At 40.5% G+C, this 12463-nt stretch overlaps 1 protein-coding gene across 1 annotated transcript in view; it reads left to right on the forward strand.

Annotated features, from left to right (window-relative positions):
- Positions 1 to 12463, forward strand: part of clmn (calmin) — a gene marked incomplete in the record, with an annotated part of 44152 nt that overhangs the window by 26529 nt on the left and 5160 nt on the right. The window contains 8 exon segments of the mRNA XM_035673967.1: positions 3599 to 3694; positions 3853 to 3936; positions 4023 to 4115; positions 5629 to 5825; positions 5935 to 6128; positions 7500 to 7582; positions 7692 to 10007; positions 11200 to 11375. Of these exon segments, the coding sequence (XP_035529860.1) occupies positions 3599 to 3694; positions 3853 to 3936; positions 4023 to 4115; positions 5629 to 5825; positions 5935 to 6128; positions 7500 to 7582; positions 7692 to 10007; positions 11200 to 11375 (3239 nt within the window).

A 12463-nucleotide genomic window follows, 5' to 3' on the forward strand; every position in this document is an offset into this window, starting at 1 on the left:
ACCGGTAATCGTTACATCCCTAGAGGTAACCAATGAGAGTCCAGTCAATGAATGAGACTAGAATCTAAGAAAGTATGGAGGCCCAAAGAGATGCATAAATACATACACATATGTGATTGATACATTTTCATTGCCACTGTCGCCAAGTGCTTGCTCATGGTGGGGTCTCTGTAAATCATTTTATAAGAAGTACAGTCTAGACTGGCTGTATTTGAAATTTTTTTTGTATTTTTATGCTCATTTTGAAGTATTGCGTTTGATGAAAACAGCAAAATTATACAGTTTACACTGTTCATGCGCTTCGCGGATGGAAGATTGAAACACTTTCATTGAATAAATTCTGCTCCACACAGATTTGATGAAACCTTCCTCACATTAATAAATGAAAGAAATGATTTCCATCGGGTTTTCTGCATTGTTTTTCACCATTTGAGCTAGTTTTCTGACTGAAATTGGCACCACCTACTGCTTATCTTGATGAACTCCTATTAATCGCAGCAGTGAACAAGTATTTATATGTATTTTCTTTTGCCGATTTAATTAAACACATTTGGATAGTGTAAAATAGTGTAAAATGCACAGTCCAACATGATGTCTTGTTTTGTCCAACCAACGGTCCAGAAGCATCAAATCCTGAGCGGAGAAGCTGCAACAAGAAAATATTTGGTGCTTTTGCTAAAAAAAAAATTGATTACATTTTCAAAATATTTTACAGATACTGATCACTTCATTCTCACTCGACTAGAAAGTTAGTACATGGTCTAGCTGAAAAGTGTCAGTCACTGAGATGGAAGCGTTGTTTCCTTCCCTCACTTATGTGTAGTCTACCTACATTTGTCAGGCTAAATGTCAAACACCTCTACATTGCTAGGCTGATGAATGAATCACAATTAAATTAAAATAATTGTTTCATTGCCTGCCGTTACAGTACACCATTGAGTTTCACTCCTGAGCTTTCTTTCCTTTTGTGGTGAGTCAGGGTGGGCTGGGAGACTGAGCGTCTGATCAGATCTTTTGTTTTCCCCTCACACAATAAGCCTCTCTTCTCTTAGTCACTATTTGGCTCTGCATCAAATCTCTGACCCACTAATTGACAATCACACATTTGTCTTCTGTCATCTTGGAAAGTTCCAGTCACTTTAACCCCCCCTCCATCCCCCCAACCATTCACTGTGTTCAGACAAGTTTACAAATGCCTGAGTTTGTAATGGCTTGTGATAGCAGGGCTAAATGTTGGCTCTCGCAGGGCATGCTGTTTGGTTACTGACAGATTCCTGAAGATAAATCTGCATGGTTTACCCGTGTGTCAGTTGGTTGGTGTGTTCGATTTCACTCAGATTTCCCAGTGGCAACATATATGTCCTTAATGTCAGTGAAAATGTGCAGCAGTGAGTGTGTGTTGATTTTTCAGTGGTTATTTGAAATGGTCAACAAGTCAAGTGTTGACTGGAGAGCTGTTGAGTGCCATCCGATGTGTTGAATTAAAGCTTGAGGGTGTGTCTGGGAAGAGTGTTGGCACTGTGTTGAAATTTAACACACTTTAACACATTTTCCCAGTTCCTCCATTTGCATACCTTGGGTCCTCCCATCAGCAAATTATACTACCAGTTATTGTCTGTTAGTGTTCAAGCTAAAGAGCTTGCTAACTGTAAGCTAGAGAGCTTTCTTCCCCATCTTCAATAAAGTTACTGAATAAAATGATGTACAGTCCTAAGAACAAGTCGAGTTGGGAGTAAACAGCCCAGTAGAGAAACAAGAAAAATAATCTCAAAGAACACACATTTGTATTTTAAGAGGTAGATACTGGATGGTAAGATGGTGCCTAAACACCCTTTTCACAGCAGCCATTTTGACTAGAAGTCCAGTGTTAACACTGGTGTTACCAATGACACCAATTAAGGTTGGTTCCATTCAGATCAAACAGGGTCAGGGTTCTGCTATTGTGCATGTTGACTCACTGGAAAGACTAAATGGAACAGAACCTTAATTAGTATGATTGGTAACACCTGTGTTTACCCTACTTATTTCCTGTCAAAATGCCTGCTGTGAAAAAGGTCTATTCAATCCAAGGAGAACAAGATCGCCTGGTGCATTATGCCAAAAAGGTTTTCTAACTTTACGGTCTACTCCCCGGATATGCAGCTCACTGAATATGCGCAGTGTTTCTCCTGCTGGTCCCTTACAAATATAAAACCTCCATGGGTCAAACATTCATAAGTAAAAGAGCCATAATTGCTGTTCAAGGTGTCCTGTCATCAGCTGTGCAGATGTCTTTTATAATGGTGGTCTAGGATGAATTTTTCGCTACTACACGAGTGGTCACTGGGCAACACTGGAAGCAAGGCTAAGCAGCACAGATGTATCTAATTTGATAACAGATCTATTCAATTCAATTTTATTTTGTATATTTTGTGCAATTCATAACAGAAGTTTATTCTCAGGACATTCTTTTCTCAAAAATAGAAAAAGCAGGTCTAGACCGAACTCTTTATAAAATTATTTACAGAGACCCAACAGTTCCCACCATGAGCAAACACTTGGCGACGGCAGCAAGGAAAAACTTCCTTTCAAGAGGCAGAAACCTCGGACAGACCCCTGCTCTAGGTGGGTGGCCGTCTGCCTCAACCAGTTGGGGAGAGAGAGAGAGACAGAGAGAGAGAGACAGAGAGAGAGACGGAGAGATATGTGGCATGTTAGTTGTTAGATAGTTCACCAACTAGCCTTATGAGTGCTCACCAAGCCTGTAGTACCTGTTTCACAAAGTATCTGTGCTACTTTCTGATGTGACCAGATCTTTAGTCTCATTTATTTAAAACATGTGACATGATGATGAACTGATACACTAGTTGGTCTTCCTCTGCTGCATTTTTGCAAGAGTAGTTGCTCAAGGTGTTTTAAGCCAGTATGTCATTTCAAATGGAACTCTGGTACTGGTATTATTTGCTGTTACCACCAGGAACCACCATTTTTCTTGGCAATTTTTATATACATGCACTGCACACATAGCCTTGACAGTTATAGTCCAACTTACACACAAACATACGCATAGGGCTAGATCACTAATCTGATTGCATCTAGGGCTGTGTGTCGGCAAGAATCGGGCAATACAATTCAATATATTGCAGCATTGCACCTAAAGCTATTTGGCAGCTGCCAAAAACACCAGAGGAAGAATAACTTCTTGACTTTGATAATTTAGTTACAATAACAGTTTATCTAATTACCCAACAGCCTCCATAAATTAACACATGAATGTAGCGTATTCATAAACTTTGAGAAAGACAAAAGTTTTATCCTCTTCACAGGCCCTCATTACGCTCCCTTAACCATGCTCGCCTACACTGGTTATTTAGTGTGTGCGCTCGCTTGGGATATGTGTATATGTATATATACTGTATGTGGTGAAATTAATGTGTTTTTTCCTATAGCTTTAATATGACAGGGATAGCCGTGTATGTACTATAGAGAGATGGATGCATTTGCATCTTTCTTAAAAAATATTCGGAAAAAAGAAATACTAAAATTAAAATCAAATTAATTAAAATTGTTGCAGCTCTAATTCTCACCTCTCCTTCTGTCTCTTTCCCTCAATTTTCAGTGTGACCCACCCATTGAGGTTTTTGACCTTTTCCGTGACATACAGGATGGACACATCCTCATGGCCCTGCTGGAAGAGCTCTCTGGCTGCAAGCTGGTTAGACTTTACATTGTTTTTAGTTCCAGATCAGTATTGTGTATAATAACCGTTTTAGCAGCTCCTTTAGCAGTAGTAGTGGTCCAAGTAGTTGTTTCCTTTGGCTTTGGTTTTTATATCTGTCAATAATACTTTTCCCAATCGGAATGATTTTCCAGCTTCATGGATTCAAGAAGTCCTCCCATCGTATTTTTAGACTGAACAACATTGCCAAGGTCCTAAATTTCCTGGAGGAGAGAAACGTGAGTACCACAGCAGTTAGCTTGAAGACATGTCTACCTACGGCTTGTTGATTGGCTGAACTGTTAACACAAACGTGTGTCCTCAGGTAAAGCTGGTCAGTATAGATGCAGCTGACGTTGCTGATGGAAACCCCTCCATCATCCTGGGACTCATCTGGAACATCATCCTTTTCTTTCAGGTAATCAACTTTTCTCTGTATATCCTCTAATTTAACACCTCTCCAACCAGTCTCATCTGTCCACCATCCTCTGCCTCTCAAAATGTTCACTCAAAATGAGGTCAAGTGTGAGAATAAAGTGTCTACCTCACAGCCGGTGGACTTTCCATTCACAAAAGCATCAAAGTGCAGCTCGCTGGGTAGTTTTATGTAATCCACAGTGCGGTTCAATGCCTTGGACAGACACCATGAGGAAACAATTATCTCTGCATTCACACAGACTGTCCTCTCATTCTGGAGGCATTCCACTGTGTGAAGCTGTCTACACTGCCAGGTCTGAGCAAGGATTAATGGTAATAATGACCAAGATACACTGGGCTTCTTTGATGGCCTTTTACAGAGGTTTGGCCTTGAAACTGTAAAGCATTTTGTAAACCCAATTTTTAGTTTCTACTTTATCATTATCATTACCATTACCATTACCATTATTATTATTATCATTATTATTCTTATTCTTCTTATTATTATTATTTACTCTCTTAACTTCAAATGTTGTTTTGCCCAATAATTGCAAAGAATGAAATCACATTCACAAATAAATAGTTTGAAACAATATTCACTTACTACACTAGCTTTCATTTGCAGTGTTTTCATTTTTCTTTATTTTTTTATAGATTTTCCATGTACATTCTGTTTCAAGCCAGTGTAACAGTAAACTGACCCTCTGTTTCACATGGACAATTTCACTTTTATTACAGAATAGTCCTCCAGTTGCTATGATATAGCATTAAAAAAAACAATAACACTTGTTTCCTCTTAAGTCACAGGGAAAGTCTTGGCTCCCAATACATGTGTAAATGTGCACAACATGCCAGACTTTTAGCACTTTGTGTGAACATTTTTTATGATAACAATCACGATACAATACAACACTATATCATATGGCCCAACTGGCTTGTGATACACATCCACATTGTTTGTTATGTAAGTTTTTAGTGAGTCTTTAAACCTGACAGGGTTATTTTCTCAGACTTTAGAAAAGCTCTTCCGGAGCCACAGAAGACAATGAACTGATTTGACAGGTTAAGCAGGACCATTATGAGTAAACTGATTTTAGTGTGTAAAATGTTTGGAGTTCCCCTTTAATCCCATCTCTACAATCTAGCAAATGATTAAGCACTGGAAAGTCCTCTGAGTGTTTAAATGGCTTTGATTGTACAATTGCAAAATTCTATTTGTATGTAATAAATCCTGTTACTGACTGAGCGTTTCACATGTTTGTAGTCTTTCTACAGAACTTTAAGCCAGACCAGATATCACTGGGATAGTTTCCTTTGCAAAGTCGATCACTCTCTGATGAAAGTAACCCACTTTTTGTCAATACTCAGCAGATCGTCTGTTCAAGTGTCAGCATAAAACACTTGGGTAAATCATCTGCTGGAGATACAGGGATGAAGTTGATACTCAATAGCTGAATTGACAGGTAAAACAGTCAACCAAAGGGAAATATAATCAACTCTCTGTCCCCTTCCAGATTAAGGAGCTGACTGGGAACATCAGGAGCCAGTTCCCCTCCTCCTCCAGCTTGTCGTCCATCCCCACCAGCTCCGACTCTGACACGTCCTTCTGTAGCACGCCGTCAGATGAGAGACAGTCAGCGTCCACGGCCATGCGAGAACACGGCAAGGCCATCAAAAAACTGCTGCAGTGGGTACAGAAGCGAACACGCAAGTAAGTGTGGTCAGCCGTTTTCAATAAAGATTGTTGTAGTTTCTTGGTATTCTCTGGTGGTCTTTTTGGACTGACCGTCACCACTGAATATGTCCTGCCTTAATTGTAGGTTTGGTGTGGCAGTGCAGGACTTTGGGAAGAGTTGGACAAGTGGTCTGGCCTTCCTGGCTGTCATTAAGTCCATTGACTCCAGCCTGGTGGACATGAGGAAGGCACTGCTGAGGACTGCCAGAGAAAATCTGGAGGACGCCTTCAGGATAGCCCACTACAGCCTGGGTATCCCACGCCTACTGGAGCCAGAGGGTAACAAGAAAACCTATTTTTACATATCAGGGTAATCTGGTTACTGCCCACATTAAACTGCCATACCATAATATAATAACACTGTATTTTCCTTGCTGTAATGAATTACCAATATTCTATGAAAAGAAGCACTTGTTTGGTTGTAAAAAGCTAAACTAAAAGGTGTTCCCATGTCACAGCAACCTGTTAAACATAGCCCTAAGCTAGACCTCAACAGGTTCTACAGGTTTCCCATTGCTGGATAATTAACCTAACCAGACCAATCTAGCCCAGTTATAACATTTGCATATGTGCAACCAAATCTATGTTGCAAAGTAAGAAGCCTAAGAGTGGTAGTCCCTGTCCACAGTCTCATAGTTCCTATTCTAAGCCCATTTTGTGCCTCTATGTAAAATCAGGATGAGGTAGTGGTCAAGTCATGGGGACCTTTTCGTAAGCCACCAGTGTTTGAAGCAGAGGAGAATTTGGAATTGGCTATATTTAGCTAGTGCTTGACCACATTCGTAGTATTCCTGCTCAGTGTTTGTTTGAAACACAACTTGCAATCTAGGTAGCTTCTAACTATCTGCCAGGATATGCTGTAGTTTTATTGTTGGTAAAACCCAAAAAGGTACATCCTCTACTAACCATTTCCTACTAGAATTGTATTGCTGTATTGTGACCTTTTCTCTGTTTAAATTAAACTTTAAAATTAGATTAGTGTTATGCACTTTCCACATGTAAGCAATGCTGCCACACTTGGATATACAAAGCCCCTTTCAGACAGTATCATTGCTGGCTTTATCAATCTAATAAAGTAATCACAAGACCATTATGGATAGAGGTGCTGTGCTCATGCAATATTTGGCATCTGGTATACAAAAGGTAGTGAAAAAGCACCCCCTCTCTTCCCACCAGCATCTCTGTAGATTGCCACAGGATTTTTCTTCTCCAATTTTATAATTTACTAGGTATGTCATGCTGCCTGTTTTATGCAGTCCAATAGTGCCCAATTATAGTTATTAATGAATAGACATTAAGTTGTGACCCTCATTTATTTGCCCTTTGCTCACATGTCAATTACTAACAAATACTTTGCTAGACTTTAATACTTTTGGTATGGATGGATGTCCAAAAAAAAATGTATTACCGTGTTCTGTGAGGGGGAAAATAAGCAAAAAACATTTTTATATAGGCATGAGGCAAAATAAGATGTAAATTTATTATCTCTCTCTATGTGTTTAATGGTTTTATTCAGACATGAGACCTACAAATTGCCAGCACTTTTACTATGTAAAAAAAAGTTATGCAAGTTATAACTGGAGGAAGCCTGGTTGACATGACAGTCTGTATGTTAAATGCCACTGTGGTAATGGTTCGTTATCTGCCTAGACGTGACTATCAATGCACCAGATGATCAATCAATCATGACGTATGTGTCACAGTTCCTGGAACACTTCCCTGGCATAGAGGAGGTAAGAACCCCTTCTTGCAGTGCATGGATTAGATCTGTCTTTGACAAAACACTTTTTTCTGGATGTGAGCACTGATAGATTGCTGCCATCTTCTTCATTTCTCTCTCAGCCGGAGGAGCCCTGCCAGCTGATTGAAAAAAGCATCTCTATGTGCCGACTAAACTTCCGTGACAATGACTCCGACCACATAAGGAATGGCGCTCACAGAAGCAGAGTGAGGGATAGGTCCATCAAGTTCCAGAGGGAATGTACCCAACCCCCACCCAAAATCTTAATTTCCTCTGTGTCAGAAGATAGGAGCATCATGTCGCCCCGAATCAGGCCAGCCGCAGCTCGCTCGTGGTCCAGTGAAGACTTCTTAGCAGATTCCCCCCATATGGAAGACATCTCCAGCAGTGTGGTTGAAGATACCAAGGAACCTGCCAGTGAGAACTTAATCAACTCAACTTCTGACTCACCACAATTGTCTTACACTCACTCGCCCACTGGCTCATCAGTACCTGAGTCTGTAAACACTGAGTCAGTTATTGGAGACTCAGCAATCAGCTCACCTGATTCCTGGGTGGAGAGCGAGTTTGGCATCATGCCAGAGAAGGTTTGTGAGAGCCGAAGTGACAGCTCTTTGTGTGACAGTGGAACAGCCTGGGATGTGTACCGTGCCACCCCCGTGGAGATCACTACTCTTGATGAAGGATTTGTCCCATCCAAAGAGGATAGGGTCCCTGATGAGAAGTCAATTACAGAGTCGTATATTGATGAAGGTATTTACTCGCTGAGCTCACTGGAGAGCACCCAGGAGAGAATCCAAGGGTATTCTGTAAGGAAACAAGTTGAAGTCGTGAAAGAGAAAGAGACAAACCTTGACAACCACAACCAGGATATGGCATTAGAACAGTTACCTGATCATAGCGAAGCTGAGATTATAAAAGAAGTAGACTCTAAACAGATGGATACAAGTGTACTCCAAAAAGATGAAGTACCCAGAGAGCAAGAATCTTCTTTTGGACTGTGTGTTTCAGAAGTAATGGTCAACTCTGGTACAGAAGATCTCATTGAAACTGATAAAACTAACCAGTCCCCATTCATCTCCAACACTGAACTACCACCCCCTGACCTATTTGAAGAATTCATAAAGCAAACCAGCATTGAAGAGAGCTCTAACCGAGAAGCAGAATGTTTAAAGGAAGATGTGGACTTTATTGGGGATGCACAGGACCACGAAGGACAAATTAATGGTCGAACTGAAAGTCAGAATCATAACTCTGAGGAGGTTGAAGTGGAAACTGAATGTCAGAAACCAGATTCTCCTTCAGAGGAGACAAAAGGGGAGTCAGGAGAGGAGTCTGGAATTTTAAAGGAGAGGGATGAAAATGTTGATGATGTTGTAGAAACAGAAGACAAAGCAAGTGATGGAGTTCCAAGCTTTAGCTCAGAGACTTGTGATGCTTTAGCAAATACACATCCAACCAATCAAGACGAAACCTCAAAAACAAGTCTGGACCTAAGTACGGGGATAAACATTCCTCTGATCTCTATTTCCAGTGAGCCAGAAGAGCAAGAAGAAGAGGGAACATGTAACCTCAAAAGACAAGATCATGCTGAGGATGATGTGGTACATCACGCAGAGGCAACTGGAACTAAGGAAACTGACACAGATGTAAACAGCCCTCAAGATCCAGATATATTGAGCGGTGACTCCAGTGACAAAAATGACAAAAACCCTGTTGAGATCCCTTCCCGCATGGTATCAGAACTAGTTAAACCAACAACGTCAGCAGAAATAAGAGACATAGAAAGCGGGCATTTGAATGATACAGATGAACATGACATCAGTAGATCAACAGCAGACATATGTGGGACAGATACAAGAGAAAACATGGAAAGAAGGGAAGTCGAACAGGAATGTGAGTCTCTTCACCATGATACTGAGAAGGACTTGGTAGCTCAGACCTCTTCTACAGATGCTAAATCAATAGAACCTGTGACTACTGAGCTGGAAATGGATTTAACTGATCAACTAGATGGATCCCAAGACAAACTGGTTGAAACCTTTTCTGACAATGAGACAGCTACCACACTGGATCCAGTCGACTCAAAACAAAAAGGTGCGACAGGGACTTCATGTTGTGAAGTTGGTAGTGTGTCCAGAGACACTGACTTGTTTTATATAGACTTTGATCGAAGTTCTCCCACAGATGATTTAGTTGGTGACCCTATCGAACCCATGGATCTGTTCTATCCTGACAAAGAGGAGCCCATGTTTACAGAGCCGCCTGATACTGAAATGCAGAGCTGGCCGTCTGTTCTAAGTGTATCCGCTCTCCAGCCGGCGCCAGCTTCAGAGACTCTGCCAGACGACCATCCACTTGACCTGTTGGGTGAAGACTTCGGATTTGGAGTAAATTCAATACAAGAGGATGACGAGGTAAATGTGTTAATTCAGCAGAGACCTCAGTAGATTCATACCATTTTAGTTTCAAATGAGACTACGCTTTTAAATAATTTTAAGTATTTAGCGTTTTATTATTGTTTAGTTTTTGGCCATTTCTCTGGCAATGGCTCTAGAGATTGCACTGTTGGTTGGGAAGTCAGACGGTTAACAGCTTTGGTTGAGACTGAAATAATTTAACAAATATTGGACAGATGTGTTCATGCAAATTGCCATGCAATTTTGTACATATATCCTTAGTCCTCCCTGATTCCAAATTACTTTTTTCTAGCACCACAATAAAGTTGACATTATTGGTTTGGAGTGAATATCCCGACTACTTTCGGTTTGATTCCTATGAAATTTGGTCCAGATAGTTACTGTATCTTCCCCACAGGGTGAATTGAAATATCTCTGGTGATCCCCTGGCTTCATCAAGTCAAAATGTCAATTGTTCCACTACTTTGGTTTATGACCAAATTCATGCAAAACTATTTTTTGATTTGATTTTCCCATCATTCTCAGCTATCTTTCTTTGGGGGCTCAAATGTTTGCATGTAAACACACTAAACTAAGAAGGTAAATATGGTTAACTGTACCTTTAACATCCATGTATTGTCATCTCAGTTTGAAAAAAAGAAACTACAGTTATTAAGATTACTGCAGCAAAGCAGGGCAAAGGCCTGTCCCTAAGTGAGTAAGTGAGTGAGTCAGTGAGTGAGTAATGAAGTTACAGATTTGATTAGTCTAGTGTTGGGTTTTTTCCCAATCTTTATTTAACTAGGAAGTCCCTTGAGCTTAATCTCTTTTCCGAGGGAGACCTACATGAATATGAGGGGAGTTTACCCAGTGTGGCCTTGTAGACAAAAGAATACAAATGAAATTGTCTACGTAGACCTAGTGACAGCCAGTCTACCAAATTATAAAGCGTACAATGATGAGTACGGGGACCAGGGTTAGTTATAAAACATAGAGCACTGTGGTACACAGAATCTAAAAAGTTGAGAGTACTGGATACAGCATACATGTAGACAAGTCTCATTGGCTATTGCTCTTTCAAAATGACTCCTTAATTTAAATTATTTGCTTTTATTAGTATTTGTGGTTAATGCCTCCATACAACTGACTAGTCACTGTGTACATTAAACTTCTAAAAGATCTATCTTTCTTCATTTCTTGCTCTTGTTAGGTGATCTCTAAAACCAACCTGGAGACTGACAAAGCATCTGAATCCCAGGAACACTGTTTGTTGCTGGGGGAGAAGATAGAAGGACTCTGGGGTGATATTCCAGCAGACGGCAATGATCTCAGTGAGGCCAAGCAACGGAGCTCAGGCTCTGCCAGGGAAAACACAGAGCCTGTGAGGTAGGCTTTCTATTCTTAGTTGGCTCCCTAGTGCACTGAGAAACACACTGGACCCTGGAGGAAACCAGTGTTATGGCAATGGATGCGACTGCTCTGACCTGGCCTCTCTCAGTTTGCTCAGATATTTCCTTAAATGTACTGAACAAAATCTATGTAGGCTGGTGGTGGGAATTAAGACAGGCCTTATGAGGGTTGAGGGACTGTGTCATGAGGAAAGGGGACCGGGACTACAGACATTAGTGTGGTTGGAATAATTAATACATAAGAGCTTGATTCTGTTTATGTTCAACAGTGGAACAAGTATGGGCATTTTTTGTTCAATTAATTTACATTCTGACTCAAATTGCATACTTGCACGCAAAGGATTCAGAGGAAGTTATGCATGCATGAGGACACAGGAATTTCACATAATGTGGAAAACAAAATTTGATTTCATAGTTTGATATCAGTTTACCCATGTCGTTGAAACTAAGGTGGCTGCAAAACCTGTGCAAAACACAAAAAGTCCCTGTCTAGAGCCAGTGTTTGATTTGTCCATTCTGGGGTACTGTAGAAACATGGTGATTCAACATTGTGGACTCCATGGAAGAGCTCCCTGTGTAGATAAGACTAGATGATGCACTAGAGCACAGCATCAAACCAAAACCAAAACCAAAACAAACCAAAACAAAAAGTGCAACGGCCCACCAGACTCATAAAACATACTTAATTTAAACTTTATAGAAACAAAATAAAACTCACCTTTCTTTACAGTGTTCCAACAACAATTACCAAGTCTCGTTTGATTGACATAACCCCCTTAATTTACCAAGTTAGATGATAAAATAACACAGAAACTGGCTGCTATAACTGCCATGTAACGGCATCAGTCATTTAACCTGAAATAATTGTAACTTCATTAAAAACGGACATAATGTCAGGAGTTGATGGAGACCAAAACAGAGCTCAAAGTAAAGTGAATATTGGACTAGAATAGGATATTGGAAGGCCACAAACCTTCAGCCTATTGTGGAGTTCTGTGGCCAACACACCCGATTAATGCAGCTGTAGATTTAGGGCCCTACCTTGCCGATCTGAAACGCAAGTGT

The sequence above is a fragment of the Morone saxatilis genome, unplaced genomic scaffold (genome assembly GCF_004916995.1).
Source record: "Morone saxatilis isolate NCDOM2014 unplaced genomic scaffold, NCSU_SB_2.0 Contig3, whole genome shotgun sequence".
NCBI lineage: Eukaryota > Metazoa > Chordata > Actinopteri > Moronidae > Morone > Morone saxatilis.